The sequence below is a fragment of the Hyperolius riggenbachi genome, chromosome 9 (genome assembly GCF_040937935.1).
Source record: "Hyperolius riggenbachi isolate aHypRig1 chromosome 9, aHypRig1.pri, whole genome shotgun sequence".
Classification (NCBI taxonomy): Eukaryota; Metazoa; Chordata; class Amphibia; order Anura; family Hyperoliidae; genus Hyperolius; species Hyperolius riggenbachi.
The window spans coordinates 220,535,560-220,562,300 of record NC_090654.1 but is presented as its reverse complement, the minus strand read 5'-3'; the positions used below and the strand labels follow the sequence as shown (position 1 = coordinate 220,562,300).

General features: G+C 47.1%; 1 protein-coding gene across 1 annotated transcript in view; it reads right to left on the bottom strand.

Moving 5' to 3' along the window:
- SLC25A21 (solute carrier family 25 member 21) overlaps positions 1–26,741 on the bottom strand; it is a 485,336-nt gene that overhangs the window by 106,136 nt on the left and 352,459 nt on the right. Inside the window, exon 5 of the mRNA XM_068251900.1 lies at positions 4,089–4,155. Within this exon, the coding sequence (XP_068108001.1) occupies positions 4,089–4,155 (67 nt within the window). The remainder of the gene's footprint in view (positions 1–4,088; positions 4,156–26,741) is intronic.

Genomic DNA, 26,741 nt, shown 5'->3' with positions numbered 1-26,741 from the left:
GCATAGCGGCGATCGATTGTGGCGGGAGGCATAGATCTACGCACCTGTGCAGGAACTGAAGTCCTGTGGGGCATAGATATACTGCCGCGAATGGCATAACTGGTTAAATTAGTTATAGCAATTATTTATTCATAAAAAAAAATGTGGAATAACTAATGAAAATCCTTTCTGCCCTCACAGCTCGTTTCCTCATCAGCAGCCTCTAGTTGCCTAAATACTCCCCCCCCCCCCCCCCCCCCCAGCAGCCAGTCTGAAGGCTTGATGTTATATCAGAGACTGACAGCCATGATATGCTATTAAGTTTCCTAGCATTTAAATACTTCGGGTTTTTAGCATCTAAAAGTGGTGCAAATTTTTAGACTACTTAATGACCCTGGTGACCATGGTCATGACATCACCCTGTGGGAGAGGTGTCACCCCAATATCAGCCACACAGACCCCCGATGATCTATTTGAGAAAATGTAAAGAGTTTGTGAGGTAAAGGGGGTGTCAGCTACTAATTGGGATGATATTCGCTTAAGTGTCACTTTACTCAAAGGTCTCATAAGGTTAGCATTAGGCTTAAAGAGACTCTGTAACAACAAAAACCTCCCCTGGGGGGTACTCACCTCGGGTGGGGGAAGCCTCCGGATCCTAATGAGGCTTCCCACGCCGTCCTCTGTCCCACGGGGGTCTCGCTGCAGCCCTCCGAACAGCCGGCGACAGAGCCGACTGTAGCTTCAATATTTACCTTTGCTGGCTCCAGCGGGGGCGCTGTGGCGGGTTTCGGCACGGAAATAGACGGAAATACCCGATCTCCGTCGGGTCCGCTCTACTGCGCAGGCGCCGGAAACTTGCGCCTGCGCAGTAGAGCAGACCCGACGACGATCGGGTATTTCCGCCTACTTCGGAGCCAACAGCCGTCCGAGCGCCTGCGCAGGAGCCAGGAAGGTAAATATTACGTCACCGCTGCACGGAGGGCTGCAGCGAGACCCCTGACGGATGGAGGACGGCGTGGGAAGCCTCAATAGGATCCGGAGGCTTCCCCCACCCGAGGTGAGTACCCCCCAGGGGACGTTTTGTCGTTACAGTTCCTCTTTAAAGTCAATGGGATCTGTTTTTTTTTTTTTTATTTAAAGCCAGAAACTTACCTAAGGAGAGGGAAGGCTCTGGGTACTATAGAGCCTTCCCTCTCCTCTACCGGTCCCCACTCCAGCGCAGGACCCCCTATAGCAGTAGTCGACCAATTTGGTCAAATACTGCTGTGTACGCCACTGAAGGGAGACTGCAGAAGTTTGTGGGAGCCGAGAGCTCCCGAAGACTGGCTCCATACTGCGCACGCACGAACGCCCTCTCTCATGCACTTGCATGTGCGCAGTATGGAGCCGCCTGTCTTTGGGAGGGACTCCCGAAGTCCCCTGTGGCGTGGTATTTAAGCTGCCGCTGCAACAAGGGCCCTGGGAGAGTAGAGGGAAGGCTCTATAGGACCCATAGCCTTCCCTCTCCTTAGGTATCTGTCTTTTAAAAAAAAAATGATTCCCATTTGCTATAAAAAAGGGTTGAAGGGACTCCGAGCACCTCTCATGGGCATGCCTTTAAGCCAGACGACTTCGAACTAAGTCGTGCTATGACCCCTCTGGAGGAGAACTCTTGCAATGGCCATGCGTGTCACTTCCTCTTCCTGCTTCATTCAGTGATATACTTCTCTAACAGAAAAGATGGGGCTGGCCCGGAAGTTATAACAGAGGCAAGATGGCAGCCACAATGTTTAAATTGAAATCGAACGAAAACTATTTGGTGTAGAATGGCGATTCAGGCATCAACTGAAAGAGGAGAGCAAAAGCTACAGAAAGGTATGCATCTTTAAGCACTTTGCAGTACTGGTCGGAGTCTCTTTAAAGGCATACCCATGAGAGGTGCTCAGAGTCCCTTTAACTCCCAACCTCAAGCCAACTTTTTATTTACAATTTTTGATAGAGCCAATATATCCACCAGCTTTCTACTGCTGTCAGTGCCCCTGCTAAGAAGAAATCTGGTAAGCCCTGTGCCTCTAGTGTAGACAAAAAAGGCTAAAATGTGAGGCTGTGATGTCACATGGGAAGGAAGTGAGTGAATTAGCAAATTGACAGATGTTGTCTCTTTCAACTCTACAGGCCACGTTCCGTAAATCACACAGAATGCTGCAGGCAGAGTGTTTGCAATTTAATGCAAATCTCAAGGGCTGTAGTAGAATCACCCTCATAGTGTTCCGCTGTCCTAGTACTTTGCCAACCACTGGCAATTAGCAAGCACACTGAAAGCATTGTTATTGGGCCACTGTATGGGCAGGAAGTCTGGACATATCTCTGAAATAGGGAAACTCACAGGTTTACAATCAGTTAAGGTGACCAAACACTAGTGGATGGTCCATAGATTAACCATCAGATCGAGCCCTCACTGATCAAATTTCATCAGAGAGTTATCTATTACCTGCCCACACACAGCAGACAGATTTCTAATAGATTTCAACATGAAATGTATTGGAAATCGTCCTAGTGCCGCCACCTCCACCTCCCCCCCTCCCCCACATAACGTGTCTCCCTGGGCCCCAAGTGTGGATGCATCTCACCTTTCTGCTGCATACCTCCTGTAGTGTCTTCTCTGCAGTGCTGGGGGCACCTGTACTCCATGACCCCAGATTACATCTCCCAGTGATGGAGAGAAGACACTAGGAGATGTGCAGCGCATAGATGAGCTGCTTCAACACTCACCACAGGCTTGAGGGAACGATGGGGCAGGGGGGGGGGGTCAGGTTGGGGGACTGGCAGTTGCATCCATCAATCATCAGAATATCACACTCCTTCACTGCCAAGCACCCAACTGAGCCCTTTCAGGTGAGATATTTCCAGCATGCAGGATTGATCGCACTGACTATCCTCCGATACAGGGGACTATACTTCAGATCAGGTGTTTTTGTGGCTACACTTGTTACGGGTGAAGATAATGATGGCTTCACTTGTTTTATGACCCTAGTGAGATGGGCCCCAAGGCCCCAAAGGGTACCAAGAGAAGGGGTGAGAGCATTGGGGGGCCCCATCAAAGTTTTGCCTGGGGGCCCCATGAATTGTAGTTATGCCACTGATGAGCACCCTAAGGCTACTGCCAAAAATGTAGGATACTTCTTTTGTGCTAATTGGTGACGCCTAAACATTCTCTAACTGACTTTAGGGATGGGACGTAGGGATGGTCAATGAGATGTAAAGTTAAAGGGGCACTATGGCGAAAAACTCTAACATTTAAAATATGTGCAAACATATACAAATAAGAAGTACGTTTTTTCCAGAGTAAAATGAGCCATAAATTACTTTTCCCCTATGTTGCTGTCACTTACAGTAGGAAATAGAAATCTGACAGAAGCGACAGGTTTTGGACTTATTTATTTTCAAAACCACTTAGTGAATGGCAGTTGCTCTGTCCAACTGCCAAAAAACTGTGTAGCGAGCAGGGAGGCTGGCCAGCATCATAGTTAAATACTTTTGGGGGAATATCTTTATTAAGAATAAAAGCCTTGCTGAGAATCCCCTATGAAGAGATGTACTAGTCCAAAACCTGTCACTTCTGTCAGAGTTCCACTACCTACTGTAAGTGACAGCAACATAGGAGAAAAGTAATTTATGGCTCATTGTACTCTGGAAAAAAAACGTACTTCTTATTTGTCTTTGTTTGCAAATATTTTAAATTTAAAAAAATGTCGTCATAGTGCAAGATTATGCACATTTTATATGCAAATGCATACGGCTTGAAAATGAAGTGACTGAATCCCTCCTTCCCTTTTTTTCAATGGCTCTATTTTCAGCCTACATAAATTTGCATAGAAAATGAGCATAACCCTGCATCATTGCTCAATTATTTGTGTCTTATTGACTATCTCTAAAGGAGAATTGCATCATTCTCTCTTCGAGAATCCCAAGTAAGGATCATATGGCTCTAATGTCAATGGATTTTTCGGTAGCTGTTAGGATATTATCTATACTTTATAGATGCAGAAGCAATTATATCTGAGAGTGATTGAAATACTTCCCAGAGTTCAGCTTTCATTAACAGGTCAAAGGGAAAAGAAGAAACGTACCTTTACTGCTCGTTTTGGTGTCTCTGCCAAAATAGGTGGGAGTATTCCCTTGTAGAAACCAAACAATCTGTTAATAAATAAAAAAAAATACACCAATGTAAAATGCAGCCAGAAGAGCTTTTATTTTGTCATTCTCCTTCAAATAACCCTTTAAAATATGGAGAATTTAGTGGCTGGTGGTTGGTTGGTAACCTTCCAGATTTAAAAATTCCTGTCTGTAAAATACCAGCTCTAGTTTATTGGCTAATTTAAAAGGAAAACAGTAAGCTTTCAGCTAGCAAGCCCTCTTAAGCTAAGTACACACGGGGGACCTTTGTGGCTAGTCGCTAGCGCACAGGGGACGCACGCGCGACAGCTCTGCCCGTGCAATAGCTGTCTACACGTCTCTGCCCAAAGGCAGAGATGCGGCGGAAGCTGGCGCCGAAGGTTCCTCCCCCCCGCCGGAAGCTCCATACATTGTGTATGGAGTTGCTGTCGCTAGTCCGCATACACATGGCGGACTAGCGATAGTTGCGTCGAAGTTGCGTCGACAGCTGTTGCTGGTGATTGACCAAGTCAATCGCCCGGCGACAGCTCAGACTAGCGACAGTTCGTGGCGCACGCGGCATACACACGGGGGATCTGTCGCTGCAACATGCGCATGCCACGTGGTTGCAGTGACAGTTGTAACCCGTGTGTATGTACCTTTACTCCTGTTGACTGACAATGTTAGAACATACTATCAGAAGGAGGTAGGGAGTTTTTTTTTTGTGCAAATATAAGTGCCATCCAGATACATTAATTGCAAGGGATCTTGCAGCACGGTGGCGTAGTGGTTAGCTCTCTCGCCTTGCAGCGCTGGGTCCCTGGTTCGAATCCCAGCCAGGGCACTATCTGCAAAGAGTTTGTATGTTCTCTCCGTGTCTGCGTGGGTTTCCTCCGGGCACTCCGGTTTCCTCCCACATCCCAAAAACATACGGATAAGTTAATTGGCTCCCCCTAAAATTGGCCCTAGACTACAGTACTTACACTACATAATATAGACATATGGCAATGGTAGGGATTAGATTGTGAGCTCCTTTGAGGGACAGTTCGTGACAAGATACATATATATACACATTGTACAGCGCTGCGTAATATGTCGGCGCTATATAAATACTAAATAATAATAATAATAATCTTGAAAGGATTGTGAGGTATTTATGGCAAATAGATAAGACCATTGGTTTCCTTAACGCCTGCATAGACTCAGGCTGACATGGAAAGTTTTTTACAGACCCCATCCTGCTCACTGTATGCTGCTGGAGCCTGGACACAGTTCACAGTATGATACTGATTGGGGGGGGGGGACAGCAATTCCCGGGGGGCAGTGCCCCAGTGAAGCGCTAGTAAAGCAGAACTGCTTTCTCAGATCCATGACATTAAACTGCACATAAGCATGTGTGCCTCCATCTCACTATATCTAGAAGGATGGGAAGCAGCCATATACACGGTGTACGGTTCAAAGCATTACACATTATACATTACTGGTTTTGAGCATACTGGCAGCTGTAGATTATGCAGAACCAGTAATGAAACCTGCTTGCCTCTGTTTCAGGGACAGGTATCTGCCACTTATCAGTGTAAGCCAAGGTTTTGCATGAGTCTGTATGTGGTAAGGATTGTACAGGTGTATATTAATGTGACAAACCTAAGTTTGTTGGCTGCAAATGGGAAATGAACATTTAATAACCAGGTGGTGTAGTGCATAGCGCTCTCGCCTTGCAGCACTGGGTCTCTGGTTCGAATCCCAGCCAGGAGACTATTTGAATGGAGTTTGTATGTTCTGCCCGTGTCACTGCACTGCGAGTCTCTGTGTCTTCCTTTGCATTTGATTCAACCTCTCGTCTTTGTAGCTCTACTTCCCTGTAACTGCGAAGTAGGAAGCAAGATCCAAACACTGGAGGGTGAATCTGATGCAAAGAAAGACACAGAGAGTGGCGGTGCAGTGTGTCCGGCCCTGGATCAGGTCAGATTCTCTTCCACTGCTTCCGCTGCTATTACTCTGCACGGGGACTCAGGGAGGCAGGGTGGGAGGTCACTAGACCATCAGGGAACACACTATGGGAGATGGGAAGGCACCACTAGACACCAGGTACACTATGTGGGGGAGGGAGAGGGGAACCACTAGACCCCAGGTACACTGTATGGGGGAGGGAGGGAGGACCACAAGACATCAGCTACGTGGATTAAAGCAAAATCATAGGTTTGCTTTAAACTGGAGGAGGAACTGTAGTGTAGATGACATAATGAATACAATTTTAATGTTTATATAGTGCCGACATTGTCCACATCACTTAATAGACTATAATCTTGTCACTAACGGTCCCTCAGATGGGCTCACAATCCAATGCCTACCGTTGTCATACAGTATGTTCATTGTAGTGAAGGGCCAATTTTTAGGGGGAAGCCAGTTAACTTATCTGTATGTTTTTGGGATGTGGGAGGAAACCGGAATGCTGGCAGGAAACCCACGCAGACACAGAGAGAACATACATACTCATATAGTGCTATGGCTGGGATGCGAACAAGGGACTCAGCGCTGCAAGGCGAGAGTGATACCCACTATGCCACCATGCTTAAATATATCACAGGCAACGTTATCACAGGTGGCAACTGGCAGGTGCATTATTATGGAATGTTCATCTACTGAGAGTTCTAAATTCAATAGAAAATATCTCTGGTCTCCCAGAATGCCGGGGAAGGAGGCAGTAAAATTCTGGTTATTAAACAGCCTAGGTTAAGCTCAGTGGGAGAATGGGGATACTACAAACCAATATACAGCAATATATAGCTATAGGAAGTGTGTTTGATGCTAAAACCAGGATATCGAACATAAAAGTGGCGCAGTGGCGGACACAGCCAGCAGTGGGCCCCTGTGCAAAATTGCAATTGCAGGCCCCTACGTTCGCACGCCGCGGCAAAAAAATGGGTGTGGCTAACCTGCGGCGCGCGAAGCGCGCTGCGGCAAAAGATAGGCGCGGACAGAACCTAAATGGGCATGGCAATGACCGGATGAGGGCGGAGCTAACTAATTTAAAGCGAACCCTGGGGTGAGGGTTTATTTCCTTTTAAACAATACTAGTTGCCTGGCGGCCCTGCTGATCTATTTGGCTGCAGTAATAAACTGAATTACACCAGCAACAAGCATGCAGCTAATCTTCTCAGTTCTGACAATATTGTCAGAAACCCCTGACCTGCTGCATGCTTGTTCAGGGTCTATGGTTGAAAGAATAAGAGGCAGAGAACCAGCACGGCAGCCAGGCAACTGGTATTGCTTAAAAGGAGAGAAATATGTCAGCCTCAAGATTATTCTCACCTCAGGTTCCCTTGAAAAGTGCAACGCAAAGACAGTGGGCCCAAGTTTTGGTGATCCTTTCCCCAGGAAAATTCACATAATTGTGCAGGTTTTCTCAAGAAAATACACACAATGTCGGCAGATATGCCCAGAAAATACGTGCAATCATGTCGGCAGATATGCCCAGAAAATACGTGCAATCATGTTGGCAGATATGCCCAGAAAATACGTGCAATCATGTCGGCAGATATGCCCAGAAAATACTTGCAATCATGTCGGCAGATATGCCCAGAAAATATGTGTAATCATGTTGGCAGATATGCGCAGAAAATACATGCAATCATGTGGCAGACCTGCCCAGAACATACACCTGCTAATATAAAAAAAAAAAACCAAAAACATTTAGTCACCTGCAGCAGCAGACCTCCTGTCCCAGCCTCCATCCGGCGCGCAGCTCCCATGGATGGTTGGGTGGATAGGTAGCCTGGTGGTTGGGTGGATAGGTAGCCTGGTGGGTGGGTGGGTAGGTAGTCTGGTGGGTGGGTGGGTAGGTAGCCCTTAGCCGGGTGGGTAGGTAGCCTGGTGGGTGTGTAGGTAGCCGGGTGGGTGGCTGGGTAGCTGGGTGGGTAGGTAGCCTGGTGGGTGGGTAGGTAGCCGGGTGGGTGGGTAGGTAGCCGGGTGGGTGGGTAGGTAGCCGGGTGGGTAGGTAGCCTGGTGGGTGGGTTGGTAACTAGCCCGGTAGGTAGGTAGGTAGCCTGGTGGGTGAGTGGGTAGGTAGGCAGCCTAGTGGGTGGGTAGCCGGGTGGGTAGGTAGCCTGGTGGGTGGGTTGGTAACTAGCCCGGTAGGTAGGTAGCCGGGTGGGTGGGTGGTTAGGTACGTAGCCGGGTGGGTAGGTAGGTAGATAGCCGGGTGAGCAGGTAGGTAGTCGGGTGGGTAGGTAGGTAGGAAGCCTGGTGGGTGGGTGGGTAGGTAGCCCTTAGCCGGGTGGGTAGGTAGCCTGGTGGGTGGGTAGGTAGCCGGGTGGGTGGCTGGGTGGGTAGGTAGCCTGGTGGGTGGGTAGGTAGCCTGGTGGGTGGGTAGGTAGCCGGGTGGGTGGGTAGGTAGGTAGCCGGGTGGGTGGATAGCCTGGTGGGTAGGTAGCCTGGTGGGTGGGTTGGTAACTAGCCCGGTTGGTAGGTAGCCTGATGGGTGGGTGGGTAGTTAGGTAGGCAGCCTGGTGGGTGGGTAGCCGGGTAGTTAGGTAGCGTGGTGGGTGGGTTGGTAACTAGCCCGGTAGGTAGGTAGCCGGGTGGGTGGTTAGGTAGGTAGCCAGGTGGGTGGTTAGGTAGGTAGCCGGGTGGGTGGTTAGGTAGTCGGGTGGGTAGGTAGGTAGGAAGCCTGGTGGGTGGGTGGGTAGGTAGCCGGGTGGGTAGGTGGTTAGGTAGCCGGGTGGGTAGGTAGCTATCCAGGTGGGGGCCCGACTCCTATCCTCCCTCCCTCACCTCAGGGGGCCCCCCTCCCGGTATGCACGGCGGGAGAGCGGCAAATACAGGAAGTCTCCGGGGCTCCAGGCAGGCGCTAGAGGCTCAGCGGCCGCTTGGTCTCCGATGTCTCCAACTCTGTATACTGCTCGCTACTTCCTGGTTTAGTAGCGAGCAGTATATAGAGTTGGAGACATCGGAGACCAAGCAGCCGCTGAGACTCTAGCGCCTGCCTGGAGCCCCGGAGACTTCCTGTATTTGCCGCTCTCCCGACGCGCATACCGGGAGGGGGGCCCCCCGAGGTGAGGGAGGGAGGGAGGATAGGAGTCGGGGCCCCCCAGGGAAAGAAAAAAACCAGCAACAATACTTAATGGGCCCCTGAAGCAACGGAACTTCAGGGGCCCTCGTGCGGCGGCACGGCCTGCACGGCCCTATGTCCGCCAACGAAAGTGGGTATCCTGCACACTTTACTGCATTCTACTATGTTATTATGGTTTCTCTTTAAGCACGAGTGTAGCGTTTCCTGGATGCCATTTTTAATTTCCTGAATGAAGTTGCTTATTGCCTTTTTGTTGCTTCTCAATTTGGGACTGCACCTGCGACTTCCATGTTCTGCAGCCATTGTCCGTATAATACAATCATGAGCCCAGGTTGCTGAACTCTTGTACATAAAGTAAACAAGAAATCAGTAATGTTGATAAATGAATGAGAGGTCAGTGAAAGAGAAGTATGAATAGTTGCCAGAATGAACTCATGTGCCATTCCCTTCCATTTGTCACTGAACCCGACAGAAGAGCATCCAGCCCTCTACCAGTGAGAACTCTGAGGAAACCACACCCTCCCGACAGCACTCCATCTCTATCTGCTCCTGACACCTAAAATATATGATTTTTTTTCTTAAAAGCATCTCTGCCTCCCTTTGAATGCAGGGAGAGAGTGCAGGATGTGGGTCTACATAAATAAAGTAGCAGTAACCCGAACCAATGCAAACAGCAGCAGAAGCAGCAAAACGGCAGAGGCCCATTAGAGATGGGATCTGAGAAAAGATGGGCATCAGAGCATTACAGAACAAACAGCACACCTGGGAAGAGGACCCTTCTCCCTTTCAGCCATTCCAGCCTCTCTCATTTATCTGTCATCGGGGATGGGCAGCACAGAAATAAATGAGCTCTTACCCACACAGCTGTGTGAGGCGGCCTCAGACCATCTCCTCATTCCTTTCTCTGAATTCTTCACACAGCATGACTAACAGGCTTATTCCAAGAAAGCCTGAAATGAGTGTGAATATGGAAGTTGTCATTGCTATCACCTTTTAAAGAATGCCAATGGTCTGTCATTTTTTTTTTTATATTCAGGAGTGTCTAAGTCGCACCTGCAACAGGCAGCAGACAGTTGAGTCAGAATACCTTAAACGCGTACATGCCACGTGTACATGTCAGTCACTTTGGCGCAGGATGTGCTGCAGGGGTGTTGCTAGGATCCAGAGATCTGGGGCACTTTTGAGAACTCCAGTCGAAAAATGGGTGGGGCTGCGCACCAGAATGTGGGTGTGGTCATGGGTGGAGCCAAATGTACACGAACTTAAAGGGGCTCTACAGCGAAAAACTGTAAAATTTTAAATATGTGCAAACACATACAAATAAGAAGTACATTTTTTCCAGAGTAAAATGAGCCATAAATTACTTTTCTCCTATGTTTCTGTCACTTACAGTCGGTAGTAGAAATCTGACAGAAGTGACAGGTTTTGGACTAGTCCATCTCTTTATAGGGGATTCTCAGGGATATATTTATTTTCAAAAGCACTTAGTGAATGGCAGTTGCTCTGTCCAACTGCCAAACAACTGCGTAGGGAGCAGGGAAGCTGGCCAGCATCATTGTTTAGTTCCTTTTTACGGAATATCTTTATAAAGAATAAAAGCCTTGCTGAGAATCCCCTATGAAGAGATGGACTAGTCCAAAACCTGTCACTTCTGTCAGATTTCTACTGCCTACTGTAAGTGACAGCAACATAGGAGAAAAGTAATTTATGGCTCACTTTACTCTGGAAAAAACACACTTCTTATTTATATATGTTTGTACATATTTTAAATTTTACTGTTTTTTGCTGTAGTGCCCCTTTAACAGCGGTCTAAGTAGGCCTGCCCAGCAAAATGTTGGTTGAACCCCCCTCTCCATTAACACAAAAAATAAATAAATGCAGAATATCACATAAATAGGCAGTTCCACTTAAAGGGAACCTTAACTGGTGGGGAAAAAAAATCACTTACCTGGGGGCTTTCCCGAGCCTCCTGCAGCCGTCCTGTGCCCGCGCCAGTCCTTTGGTGCCCTCCGGTCTCCCTCCGCGGCTAAGTTTCGTTTTCGGACGACTGTCAGTCGTCCTCGGGCAAAGCGTCCTCTTCTTCCGCATTCCCCGTCGTAAAGAGCCGTAAAGCGCGTCCGCATGACGCAAAACGCGTCATGCGGACGCGCTTTATGGCTCTTTACGACGGGGAATGCGGAAGAAGAGGACGCTTTGCCCAAGGACGACTGGCAGTCGTCCGAAAACGAAACTTAGCCGCGGAGGGAGACCGGAGGGCACCGAAGGACCAGCGCGGGCACAGGACGGCTGCAGGAGGCTCGGGAAAGCCCCCAGGTAAGTGATTTTTTCCCCCCACCAGTTAAGGTTCCCTTTAAACATTACTAGGCAGAGTTAGGCCCAGTGCACACCAAAACCGCTAGCAGATCTGCAATATGCTAGCGGTTTTGGGATCTGATTTCAGAGCGATTCTAGGCATGTTTAGAGAGGTTTTCTAAACATACCTAGCGGTTTTGGGTGCGTTTTTGTGTAGCAGATTACACATATTGTTACAGTAAAACCTGTTACTGAACAGCTTTTGTAATAAAAACGCCTGGCAAACCGCTTTGAAGTAGCGTTTTTCAGAGCGGTTTGCGTTTTTCCTATACTTTACATTGAGGACGAAAAGCTTCCGAAAACCGCAAACGCGCAGCAGGAGGCGCGTTTGCGGCTTGTCAAAAACCTCGAACCACCAGTGTGCACCATCCCATTGCAATACATTAGCCAAGCGTTCTTACAGGCAGATGCGGCCGGCGGATCGCTCCAAAAACCGCTCGGTGTGCACTAGGCCTTAATTGGCTTCTGGTCTGGCTTGCTGCTTGGCAGTCTGGCCTGCTGCCAGGTTGTCTGACAGTCTCCCCATAGCATTCCCCCTCCCATGCTACCATTGAGGCACCACAATGACCAGGATGCCCCCATAAAGGCACCACAGCACCCAATGTGCCCCCATAGAGGCACCACAGCACCCAGCATATCCCCCATTGAAGCATCACAGCTCCCAGCATGCCCGCCATTGAAGCATCACAGCTCCCAGCATGCCCGCCATAGAGGCTCCACAGCTGATTCTGCTTGGGGGACATCCGCGGCACCCTAGAATAGATACGTGGCCCGAGCTACTGATCTTTAGGGTTAGCAATGCCCCTGGTGAGCCGAATGATGATTCACGCTGCTGCTGGTGAAATTCCGGGCTGTGTTAATTATTATTCCCCCTCCAAGTCGTAGCAACTCGGAAGGAGAAGTAATTTGGGCTCCAGCAATGAGCGGATCCCTGAATTACCCATGCGCAAGCTGCAGACTATAACACTGCTGCTATAGCCGTGCCAAACTCAGGCGCTACGCAGGGTATCAGCTATTGATTGTCATGGACTTCAGTCCTTGGTTACAGGTACTCTTTAAGAATTCTGACCATGCCTTTCACACCTCTTCATAGTTGGTTCAGTTTTGCGTATGCACAGACTGTAGGACTTTGAGAAGCTGAATTGTAGAGAATTTCGAGTGAATATACTGAGGAGGAGCAGAGTAACATTGCAGTGTTATAGTGCACTTTACTCTCATATCGGCAGAGGATCCTTCCACACCCACGCTTCAGATTTGCTTCCGTAATCCTTAACCTTCACATCGCCGTCAGATGTCGACACACTATAAATCTTGTGCTACCCGGCTTTACCTGCATTAGAAATATTTGCTTACTTTCACGAAACAAGAATAAATGCTTCTGTTAGAATGTTGGCAAGAGAGATGGGAGCGCTTTACTAATGTCTTTCTGATGCCGGTTGTGTACAGATCCCGATTTCCTGCCTTCTACCTGGGCAGATAAACCTCATTATTAACCCCTGAAAGGACATCACTAACGACCTCACTAGGAGACAGAAAGAATTTATAACAATAAGACTCAAGCACATTAAATATTTATGGAGTTGTACAGGTAAGCATTATGGCCCTTATTCTATTAAAGCAAACATGAAGTGAAAATAAACTTATGAGATAATGAACTGTGTGTGAAGTACAGCTAAGAAATAGAACATTGGTAGCAAAGAAAAGAGTCTCATATTGTTTTCCAGTACAGGAAGAGTTAAGAAAAACTTCAGTTATCTATGCAAAAGAGCTTCTCTGAACTATTCAACCTAGGTTGGTCAAATACTACAGTCCTGTTTTCTGAAGCACTGAAAGTCAATGGGAACTAAAGAAGAAAAAAAATCAGCCAGGTACCTACCTAAGGAGAGGGATGGCTCTGGGTCCTATAGAGCCTTCCCCCTCCACATGCAGATCTCTCATTCCAGCTGCCGAAAGGGGCTTCGGAAGCCCGAGCACTTCTGAAGACAAGTGGCTCCATACTGTGCCTGTGTGAACACGCTCTCTCGCACTCTCTTGCTCTCACGCAGGCGCAGTATGAAGCCACCCGTCTTTGGGAGCACTTGGGCTCCCGAAGACTTCCAACGTCCCCTGCCAAGCGGGATTCAAACAGGGGAGCTGCCACTGCGGGGATTAAAGCGGACCCAAACCAAACTTTTTTAATTCAAAATATTTAGTTGCAGCACTCTGACACATAGAAAGATAAATAAACACTCCTTCAACCCTATGAGCATTTCAGTGCATGCTTTTCACCCTTCTCTTTTCATAACTAGGGTTATACAGGTGGCAGCCATTACCTCTGAGCTTAGTAGGAGGTTTTAGATCATGGGCGTGTTTGTCATCAGCTACCCTCCCTCACAGGGGCGTCGTCTATGTGAAATCTCACACAAGCTGAGATCACCTCCCCTGTGACATCAGCAGTAGCAGCCTGTGTTTTGCTTTTGTTTTTTATCTCCTCCACCAGTCTGCCGGATTCTGTCCCGGAAATATGAAAGGAAGGGAGGGGTTCCTCCAATAAATGTAAAATATTTTATATTTGTCATCATGCAGCTGAAAAAAGGCTGCTATTTATTATTATAATTTAGAAAATGTGTGCGATTCGCATAGCGGTGTGCGGGGAGCCAATTCTGTTGGCTCTGCCGTGCAGATTTTTCCCGCACAGAAAAACACTCAGCACTTTGGACAAGTGGAAACAGGCCCATCCACTTGTATTGGCTATGCTATTTTAATATTATTTACAGGCAGCGCAGCCCTACTAACTTGTGTTGAACTTCTGTAATCAGGGGAGGAGAGACGTGAACGGCAATCTCTTACGGTACCAATGACAGTTTTATGATGACTCTAGGTTATAAGGTGCACTTTACAAGTTGGATTTGTGCAAAAACGTTATAGGCTCATTTGTGCAACAGGGTCCAGTATGCATGGACCCTCAATGTAAGTTCCTGTTTTAATGATTTTAATTGTGAAATCTCATTAACGTGTACCCCCTGTGCCAGGCCCGGATTTACATCACACATGCCTATAGGCACAGATGTTCTGGCACCCCTAGGCTTCACCCTCCACGAACCCAGGGCCGGCGCTACCATTAAGGCAAAGGAGGCAGCTGCCCCAGGGCCCCAGAGCTTGTAGGGGCCCCCAGTGGCTACAAGAGGAAAACAAATTTTGCAAATCGGCCTTATAGTTTTTGAGAAAATCGATTTTAAAGTTTCAAAGGAAAAAAAAATACACATTTAAAAACCTGCCGACTTTAATGGTTAATAGCAAATCCACCTTAAATGCTAGAAACCCTAAATTTGCAGGATATGTTAAGGAGATCATTATGAATAAGAGGAAAAAACAATTTTTCAAAAGACCTTATAGTTTTTGATAAAATCGATTTTAAAGTTTCGAAGGAAAAAAGTATACTTTTAAATGCGGTAAATGTCACTTTTAGTAGCAAACCTAATGGTAGCGTAATTTTACATGCATCAAACGAAAGCGCAATAAATTTCCTGACGGGGTTTCCAGGGGGTCTATACGCAGCCGCAACGCTTTGGCCAGGGATCGCTATACAGCCGCAATATGGCTGTATGAAGATCCCAGGCATTTTTTCCTATTTTCCCCCAAAAAATTTTTATGTTTAGAGTGTGGGAATTTTTTTTTTTTTTTTTAATTATGTAGGGTCCTCCCTCCTGAAACTTTTTAACCCCTTGTCCCCCATGCAGGCTGGGATAGCCAGAATGTGGAGCTCCGACCGATTGGGACTTCACACCCTGTTATACCAGCTGCAAAAAGGTCCCCTAATGCCGATTTTTGTTCCGGGGTATATGATGGGGGGGGCGCCCAAGGTTTATTTTGCCCTGGGGCCCCATTGTTGCTTAAACCGGCCCTGCACGAACCTACAATCCCCGCCGAACCGCACCACAAATGTGGTGGCTGGCCCTGCTGCTACAGATGTCATTTATACTAAGTATACCTCTGGCTACTTAGTATTAGGTTCCCTCAGTATTAGGTAGCTAGAGGTGCCCCTGACTGAAGGGAAATCTCATTAGTTGAATGCCGAGAGCAGGGTGAGTAACCTCTAATTTACACTCTGCATAGGGAAGGAGGGAGAAAGGTACTCGTGTACCCGTGTAGGGGAGTGAGCCGCCTTTCCATCATCAGGCGCCTGTAGGCATGTGCCTACAGTGCCTTATGGTAAATCCAGCCCTGCCCTGTGCAATAATAGCCCGAGCGCTTGCTCCCGTCAGGCCACACAGCGGACCCCGGCGATCAGCCTGTTAACCAGTGATCGGAGGTGGCAGGCTGTTACTTAGGTAATTATTTGTTTTAGTATTTATATAGCAATTTTATATAGCACTAATCACTGCCATGGCCATATGTCTATGTATATTTAGTGTAGTGTATGTAACGTAGTCTAAAGGTGGCCATACGCTTACAGATTTGTCAGCAGATTCGAGCATCATAAAGATTTCTGTCAGATGCCTATCAGGTCGAATCTGACAGGAATGTATCTGATGTGTGCCACACAGTAGGAATCAAATTTCAATAGATTTCAGAATGAAGTGTGTGTGTGTGTGTGTGTGCGTGCGTGCGTGCGTGCGTGTGTTTTTCAAAATATAGGATAATAATACCACCAAAAGAAAGCTCTAGTTATGAGAAGAAAAATAGGTATAATTAATTTGGGTGCTAAGTTGTGTGACCGAGCAATAAAAGTTGAGAAGTGCTGACAGGGCCGGAGCTACCATAGGAAAAAATGGGCATTTGCCCCAGAGCCTGTAGGGGCCCCCAAGTTGTCCCTCCCCATCTTAACTGTTGCTCCCCATGGACTCTGCAAAGACTGTTAAGTTGGTGGGTGATTGGGGGAGGGTCAGCAGCCAGCTCAGGGGCCCAGGAGGGAAATTTGGCTGCAACAAAGGGCCTCTAATGACGCTTTTTGGTCGGGGTGGTGTCTGTTGGGGGGCCCCCAGGCTAATCATGCCCTAGGGCCCAATTGTTACTTGAACCGGCCCTGAGTGCTGAATTGTAAAATGGCTCTGGTCCTCAAGTGGTTAAACCAATTTTACAGTAGATAACTGTAAACTTTACAGATGTATTATATGCAGCCTTATTACCTTCATGCCACTGGCTGCTATCACTAGCCAAGATCTTCTGAGCTCTAATGGGTCCTTGACATCAGATGAAATTCCAACTACAGACCCAGTTACATGGCCCATCCCCCCACAGCACCTTAGTTGGTACAGAGGCCAGTCTGTGACACAGCTGAGTGGCGGGAGGGACATCCCATAGTGCAAGCAGGTGGGGCATACTTAGGATATTACCAGGACGTTCAGCCAAGTTTAGTGTATTACACAGTGAGTGATCCAATACAGGATTGCGGTAGGCTTTTTTTTTCTTTCCAGGACAGCCAAATGTGTGTGTGGATATCAATCCTGCAACACTTTTCTTGTAGAAAACTTGTGGCCACATCAGGGCTGGTTCTAAACTTTCTGCTACCTGAGGATACGTTTCCATTGTGCTTAGCATGCGTCTTGCAGCCGAATCCCTTTTAGCCTTGCAATGCACGGCTATGGGATTTGGATAAGTGACGCAAAATTATGCTGCATAATGATTTTTCCCCGCCCACAAATTCGGATGCCCCGTGGTGACTTTAATAAGCTGCCAAATCACATTTGAATTCATGGGCAGGGAATCGGACTGTAATCACAGCAGTGGAAACCTAGCGTTAAGCATCCCTCCCCCTTGTAAATGCTGATATATTATATACACCCTTCGTCATATATAACTTATATCCTATATACAGTACATTATATTCAATTTTAGATCATATATACCTTCCATAGAAACCACATTAGTAGCAGTGACTTATCAGATGTTGCTGCTCCTGATCGAGTGCAGTGGTTTGCCCTAACGAAGGTGCCGTGGTCCAGCCCGCAAGACCAGCGGCACCAGTTAGCAAAAGGAGCATTAGGTGGCTGTGATTGGTCGGTCTGATGCCAGTACTCCCCTGATTCGAATGAGGATGGGGATTCGGGGGATGCGTGGATAAGAAGGATAGTGTGTGAGCTAGGAAGGCAGGCAGGAGAGCAGAGAGGAGGCAGGCGCCAGCTGGCGTTTGTCCAAATGCCCCCCTCCCCCCCCAGGGGCGGATTTGTACTTTTTACCGCCCAAGGCCAACTATACCGTCTTTATGGTTGCTATCTCTGCTATCTCTGTGTGCCCAATGAGAATTCTCCTTACTTTCCATCATTGGTGTCACAGACAATAAATATTTTAGTAATACGTGTATAGATTATTAGTTATGTTTTCCTTAAGAACTTTTATGTTATGTTTGCCATCTCATTAATGATGGACCCATTGTGTCACCATGAGAGTTAGACTGATGTGTACCTGCAGGATAGAGCTTACAGGTCTTGCAGGGACGACACAAGTACAGGACAGAGAGTTCAAAGGATAAAACTGTCTTTGTAGATAGAGATGGCTACATAAAACAGCTTTACTGCACCTCACTGAGCCGCCCCTAAATTTCTGGTGCCCTAGGCCATGGCCTATGTGGCCTTGCCAGAAATCCGGCCCTGCTCCCCCCTTGATTTGTGATTGAGGTGGCTTCATGGCAGGTCTGCCCCTGGGCCACATTATGACACAAGCTCTTCTCACACTGGCTCTAGAAAGCACCATGTGACACAAAACTGGCTCTTGGCTTCATGTTAGGAATGGTCCTACTGGTGACCACTGATGAGGTTAGCATGAAAATGTATGACTAGTGGATTGCCGACAATTGGCCTTGCTTAAGAGAAGGGTGGAATAAGAATAACTATGCTAAGCATCATTAATGTGGGAAGCTGACAAGAGCACGCAGACAACTCCTGAACAGGGAACATTAGTGGCATGCAGAGGGCACACTGATGGAAACTATGAAAGGGAAATTTTAACACCATCTGATCCCTGAGAGTATTTGCAAATGACTAAAGGCCGGAGCCCAGGTTTCTAGGCTAATCCACCGTACAAACATTTGCCCCAATAAACATTCAATCTGTTAATGCTTGCCATAAAGCTGTCAGCCCTTCATAAACAGACTGCCTTGAGTAGCTTAACTTTCCTGTGGCTGTCAGAGCAAACCGGACCCTAAAACCCCAGCAGGGAGCAGAAAAATCCTGGAGAGGCCTCTGACGTACACAGCTCCTCTCGTGATCTCCCGTGTGTACCTGTGCTGCAGAAGTGCACAGCCTCACGCTACAGACACGCACATGTCGCCACAATGATAGAAGAGACCTTTCCTGTCACTGAGTCATAGTAAAGGAAACAACACTGTAGGAATGAAACGTTGGATCAAAAACTGCTGATGCTTTTTTGACGGATGTTATTTCCTTGTTTGAAAAGAAAACCTGTCCGAAAGGGGCCATTCACACAGAATCTGTTGCATTGCAATGGACAATATCATTGCAACACGACGTGATGCAATGATATTCCTATGGGGCTTTCACATCAACATACATCACAACTTTTTGAGATCAGAAAGAGGGACAGATAAGCCACACCCCTGCCACACCTCTAAACACGCCCCCAACACACACCCTAATCACGCACACTATAGAGTTTTCTTAAGAAAATTATGATGTTTTATAATTCAAACCACACTGGCCCTTTCTATCCTGGGTTATTTTCCTTCATATTAACATTTGAAAGTAAGAAATATATCAATTTAAAGGATGGAAAGTTTATAGTCATTAAAACACATTTTTCAGTAGATATTTACATAGATCTGTACATCAGTCCTGACAGAGGGACAAATGAGGAAGAAAGAGGGACAGAGAGACAGAGCTTCCAAAGAGGGACTGTCCCTCCAAAAGAGGGACAGTTGGGAGCTATGAATAAAGTTTAGTGCAGCTCAACAGTGTGGGTTATGATGCAGTTACATACAACAACCGGACCTGAACTCAGAACTTCCTCTCTGCTCTAAAAGATACACAACAGCATAATAACCTTTCAACAAAAAAAAATTATTTGCTTCAGCTGATAGAAGTCCTAAAATAAATCTGCACTGTTGCTACTTCCTGATTCATGGAAGCAGAAATATTGTTATCAGCCTGTGCTTTCGAATGAGCTTATCTGCCTCATCTGCTGTGGCAGTTAGGTGACACAGGAGAGATCAAATTAAATTTTTGATTAGACACAAATGAGGTGGAATTAGACAAGCTAAACTTTCTAAATACATACAGGGTGCATTTCTCTAGGTTTTCCTTCTGTCCTGTGCAAGAGTTCAGGTCCATTATAACCAGGTAATGATCGCATTTCCAGTGGCAGTGAGGGGCACTTTCATTCATTGGTCGCACTGCAACCTTACCATGTGAAGCAACTTTTCTGCTACTTTGTGATGCAAAGGACTGGATGTGAAAGGGCCCTTAGGGCCCCTCTCCACCTGTGCGTTGCGATTTTGTTCTGGAAAACGCGTCAACGAATCCACATGCGGGTGCGGATTCGTTCGCGTTTCCATGCGGATTTTCACGCGGAATCGCTTGCGGTTTGCGCTATGCGATTTTAACCATGTCAATGCCAGGAAGCATTGACATGGGTTTTTAAGCGATAATGCACGCGAAAACGCATGGAGAACCGCAAAACAAAGACGCTTGTGGTTTTCCTATTGAGTTACATTAGCGGCGATTCGCGTGCAGGTGTGCGGCATGCGAATTCTGACGGCTCTGCCATGCAGATTTTTTTCTGCACAGCAGACCGCACAGAATTCCTGACAAGTGGAAACAGCCCCATCTACTTGTATTGGTTATGCGAATCTGCATGCAGAAAACGCATGCAGATTAGCTCTAGTGGAAACGGGCCCTAAAGCAAACCTAAAGCATGACAATTAATGTCATGGCCACAGAGTGATGCAGTCAAAACCATCATTTCTGAGTTACCTCCAACACTTCACAAAATCCACAATCCTCTTAGCCCCAGCACTTTCACTGGGCTGTTAAAACCTATTTTGTAAGGATAACCATAGTTTAAGAAGGGAAAGGGAAGCACATTATTAATGATTATCACTGATCACTGTTACAGCGCTAATAGAGATCATGCAATGGCTGAAAGCGTGTCTTAGATGGGGCCAGGTGTAGCCCAAACCTCTGCATTCCCACAGCAGCCAAGCATTGCTTTAATTCATGGGGGGGGGGGGGGGGGGGGGGGGAGCAATCATAAGCCTTACCTGGAGGCACTGGGTCAGCTAATCAATTACGGTTCTCTATTAGCTAAGAGGCTATTGCTTCAGCTGATAATGCATTTTTGCAGAAACAGTTTTGAAGAAAGCAGTCCCCACCTGGACTTCTGCTCTCTTCAGTTAGCCAGTAAATGGTATCATCCAACATTCTACTGTAAGCTGGCATTGTGTGTCACGGCCTTGTGTACATATGACTTGGGCTCCTGGGCAGTTATGCACCAGGTGTCAGCACTGAATATTTTTTTCAATACCTGACTTTAGGAGTCCTGTGAGACCTGCCAAGCATCCCCATACTCCCCTACCTAAACCTAACCACCACCATTAGCCTGTGTCTAACCCCTACCGTTTCCTCTCCCATGCCCAGCCTCACCTGATATCTTCTCCAAGCTAACCTGCTTCTGCGAGACCCCGATATCGTCACACTAAGGTTTACTAATTCTAATTTTCCCTGACCCCCTAACAATTCAATAATCCCCATATCGGCATGGAGACTGTGGATATTACCTACCTCGCAGTGCTTGCCCTTAGATGTCTGTTTTGCCTTCCCCTTCCTACCATGGTCCTTGCAGGTAACATTTTCTTGAGATCCATTTCAATGTCTTCTCTTAAAGGACATCCGAGGTGAAAATAAACGCATGAGAAAAACAATTGTATCTATCCTCCTTCTCCTAAAAAATGAATTTTTTGAATATCCCACAGATTTATTTTATATTTAAATCTAGTTTTTAAGTTGCTACTGTTTCATTGTCTCTGCTCAATAACACCTAAATGGAAGTATGCTAGAGCTCAAATCTATGAACTATTGACCCTTTTTATCTCTTTCCTGCTCCAGGAAGCCATTTACTGACTGAGAGGAAAGTATTTTATGGCTGTAATTACTTATCAGTGAGGGTTATGCTATAATCTTGCCCAGTCCGACCCAGATACAAACTGCCACTTGCATACCTAATGTTTAACTCTTTCAGGCAGATGAAGAAGAAAAGGAACACAGCCTAGTTTTTTGTGTGCTCAGCACTATACACTCACCTAAAGGATTATTAGGAACACCTGTTCAATTTCTCATTAATGCAATTATCTAATCAACCAATCACATGGCAGTTGCTTCAATGCATTTAGGGGTGTGGTCCTGGTCAAGACAATCTCCTGAACTCCAAACTGAATGTCAGAATGGGAAAGAAAGGTAATTTAAGCAATTCTGAGCGTGGCATGGTTGTTGGTGCCAGGCGGGCCAGTCTGAGTATTTCACAATCTGCTCAGCTACTGGGATTTTCATGCACAACCATTTCTAGGATTTACACAGAATGGTGTGAAAAGGGAAAAACATCCAGTATGCAGCAGTCCTGTGGGCGAAAATGCCTTGTTGATGCTAAAGGTCAGAGGAGAATGGGCCAACTGATTTAGGCTGATAGAAGAGCAACGTTGACTGAAATAACCACTCGTTACAACCGAGGTATGCAGCAAAGCATTTGTGAAGCCACAACACGCACAACTTTGAGGCCGATGGGCTACAGCAGCAGAAGACCCCACCGGGTATAATTCATCTCCACTACAAATAGGAAAAAGAGGCTACAATTTGCACAAGCTCACCAAAATTAGACAGTTGAAGACTGGCAAAATGTTGCCTGGTCTGATGAGTCTCGATAGAGTCAGAATTTGGCGTAAACAGAATGAGAGCATGGATCCATGATGCCTTGTTATCACTGTGCTGTGGTGGTGGTGGTGTAATGGTGTGGGGGGATGTTTTCTTGGCACACTTTAGGTCCCTTAGTGCCAATTGGGCATCGTTTAAATGCCACGAGCTACCTGAGCATTGTTTCTGACCCTGTCCATCCCTTCATGACCACCATGTACCTATCCTCTGATGGCTACTTCTAGCAGGATAATGCACCATGTCACAAAGCACGAATCATTTCAAATTGGTTTCTTCAACATGACAATGGCCTCAATTCACTAAGCTTATCTCCTGTCTTTAATAACTCTTCTAGAGTTGTTACCATGGTGATAAGGCATGTAGTATTCAGGAAACATTTTACCTCAGGCAAGCCTAAAGTTAACTCTTCTGTCTTTAAATTAACTCTCCAATCCTTAAAATAACTCCAGAGTTAAAGACAGGCTGTTAATTAACTGCGTGTGAAAATAACTACAGAGGAGGTAAATGAACTACAGAGGAGGTAAATTAACTACAGAGGAGGTAAATTAACTACAGGAGAGGTAACTTAAGGAATGAAGAGGTAAGATAACTCTCTCACGTGTGGAGGTAAGTTTTCTCTTGCTTTATTATCTCTAGCATGATCTTAGTGAATTGAGGCCAATGAGTTCACTGTACTAAAATGGCCCCCACAGTCACCAGATCTCAACTCTTTGGGATGTGATGGAATGGGAGCTTCGTGCCCTGGATGTGCATCCTACAAATCTCCATCAACTGCAAGATGCTATCCTATCAATATGGGCCAACATATCTAAAGAATGCTTTCAGCACCTTGCAGAATCAATGCCACGTAGAATTAAGGCAGTTCTGAAGGCGAAAGGGTGTCAAACACCGTATTAATATGGTGTTCCTAATAATCCTTTAGGTGAGTGTACATACACACGTCTATCTGATTATGTCACATGTCACCTCAGTTGTCCTTTAACCTCCTTGGCGGTAATCCCGAGCTGAGCTCGGGGTATGCCGCCGGAGGTCGCCGCTCAGGCCCTGCTGGGCCGATTCTAATTCTGTAAAAAGCAGCACACGCAGCCGGCACTTTGCCAGCCGCGTGTGCTGCCCGATCGCCGCCGCTCCGCGGCGATCCGCCGCGTGCAGCGGCGAAAGAGGGTCCCCCCAGCCGCCCGAGCCCAGCGCAGCCGGAACAAACAGTTCCGGCCGGCGCTAGGGGCTGGATCGGGCGGCTCTGACGTCAGGACGTCGACTGACGTCCATGACGTCACTCCGCTCGTCGCCATGGCGACGAGGAAAGCGAAACAAGATAGGCCGCTCATTGCGGCCTATCTTGTTACTTTCGATTGCCGGAGGCGATCGAAAGTACGCTTCCGGAGCGCCCTCTAGTGGGCTTTCATGCAGCCAACTTTCAGTTGGCTGCATGAAATATTTTTTTTTTAATTTAAAAAAAACCCTCCCGCAGCCTCCCTGGCAAAATAAATAAACCGCCAGGGAGGTTAAGAAGGCGAAAGTGCAAAGTGTGCATATGTAGAATTTCAGCTAATTAGCTTGACAGACACCCAAGATAGTATCACCTATAACTGACAAACTGGTTTATGGATATTGGCAGCACTGGAGTTTGGAGATGTGGAAACAAAGTCCTTCAATTTGTCTTATGATATTATGTACAGGACGTAATGTGCAGTGGATCTTACTACATCTTCTAAGGCCTGGTTGCAGGTTAACTTTAAACATTTTAGCATTTGCTAATTTGAGTCAGTAAGGGGTGAGGGTACATAATGGTCCTAACTGGTTTTCACGTGAGAGAAAAGTCATTCTATAGGAACAACGTGATATTATCTCGGAAGTACCAGCATTCAGTGTGTATATAAACTTAATCCTTCTTGACAACCACTTGCCAAATTTACAGTGACAGCAAGCAGCAGCCCACAGTTATTTTGCACTAAGTAACCTAAGCGGAACACACAAACCTGCACAAATAGAGTGCGATTCATATTATCTCATGTCAGCTTTTTTGTAATGCTAGATTTTGGCATTGGGAAAACTGATGTGTATAAAGTACATCTGTTTACATTCAGTATTAAAAGATAGCCTGCAGGACTGCAGACCATTCAAACAGCAGTACTCATATTGAGGTCTCCCTAAGGCTTTTACAACCTACCTATTTAGCGCCTCATAGGCTCCATCTTATGGGCTTGAGTAACTAAGAGAAATAGCATGCCTTATCTGAGTTAACACGCCTTATCAGAGATAACACTCCTTATCAAAGTTAACACACCTTATCAGAGTAGCATAGTGAGCGCTACAAACGTATGCCTGCAAGTTGGCAATGACGAGAGCTCCAGTCGTCCTGCCCTGAGCCCCTGCGGGTTCGTAGCTTGAAGCTGCACATTCCTTGCAAAGTTGAGAAAAGAGCTTTTGTACCTGACAGCTGGTAACCAAATGTATACAGCTACGTCTCCAGGGTATCTGTATTAGAGATTCCCAATGAGCTCACTTAGGCCTCATGTTTAATGATCATTGCTCTATTGTAAGGAATACATCGGGAACGAGCACTGTACATACATGCTGTTCAGCTATTGCTAAGCATAGCTCAATGGAGAGGGGAGGAAGGATGATGGGGTGTTGCACAAGCGAGCAGCATCCTGCAGTGCTGGTTAGAGCACAATGGGCTGGAACCATCTATGGCCAGATCACTAACTGTCATCATGGGTAAGCTTTACATGCAGTAGCTTCTCAGCCTAGATGGCACCAAACTATCATCTCAGCCGAGTGTGTTTATGAGGTTTTACTCTTGTCTTTCCCACCCACACTTGTGTCGTCCTTCTTAACTGTGATTTGTTCTTAGCGATATCGCAGTTTTTTGACACTTATGTCATACCTCCCAACTTTTTGAGATGAGAAAACGGGACACTTAAAGGGACACTTAAGTCAAACAAAAAAAAAGGAGTTTTACTTACCTGGGGCTTCCAATAGCCCCCTGCAGCTGTCCGGTGCCCTCACCGTCTCCCACCGATCCTCCTGGCCCCGGCGGCAGCCGCTTCCTGTTTCGGTGACAGGAGCTGACAGGCTGGGGACGCGAGTGATTCTTCGCGTTCCTGGCCACAATAGTGTCATCTATGCTGCTATAGCATATATCATATACCATATAGCAGCATAGAGGGTGCTAATGTGTCTGGGAACGCGAAGAATTACTCGCGTCCCCAGCCTGTCAGCTCCTGTCACCGAAACAGGAAGTGGCTGCCGGCGGGGCCAGGAGGATCGGAGGGAGACGCCGAGGGCACCGGACAGCTGCAGGGGGCTATTGGAAGCCCTAGGTGAGTAAAACTCATTTTTTTTGTTTGACTTAAGTGTCCCTTTAAGCCACGCCCCTGTCACACTCCTAGTCACGCATACCATAAAGACTTCATAAGCCAAAAAATGATTTTATATGATTTTATACGGCAGCCGCGCAATGCGAAATGCTGGCCGCGTAATTCCTGCCTCTGTATGGGACCCCCCAGGCCATTGCCCCCTTTGAATTTGCTACCAGAGTGTGCGCAGCGGAGCAGGCAGTTATCTCTTACCCCCATCCAGAGGCAGGAATTACGCGGCCAGCATTTCGCATTGCGCGGCTGCCGTACAAAATTTTTTGTCCCTGCTCTGCCCACTGCGCAGCCACCGGGATAAAAGCCCCCCCAGCGGGATAGCGGGAGAGCCCTCCCAAACCGGGACTGTCCCGCCGAATCCGGGACGGTTGGGGGGCATGCTTATGTATATGTCAGTTTACAAGTCTTTGTTGGAAGAACCTTTATTATTATTATTATTTAGTATTTATATAGTGCCGACATCTTCCGCAGCGCTGTACAGAGAATATAGTCTTGTCATTAACTGTCCCTCAGAGGAGCTCACAATCTAATCCCTACCATAGTCGTATGTCTATGTATGTATCGTGTTGTAACAATTGTGGCAGCCGCGGCGAACAGCACCGCCGCCGCAGCTGCTTCCAGCTTCCTACCCTGTACTGGTCCCGTGCCTCGGGCGTCTAGCACGCCGAGGACGGGTATTTCGGTCGCACATAGGGCTCATTGACGCGTGCGCGTGTGCACTGTCATGATCTTTATGCGGCCATGAGACGCATCAGCTGACCTGCGGGTCGGCTGATGTCTCGCTGTGCATCCGCCGCTACTGATTGGCTGGCGGCAGGGGGCGTGTCTCAGGATCTCCTCGGGCTCTTAAGCCCAGAGGAGTCAGTAATTCCCTGTCTGCTGTTGTGAATACATCTCGTGTTAGCGCTCAGACCTTAGACTAGATCCCATGTGTTGAAACCAAGGACTTCACACCTAGACAAGGAATTGTTA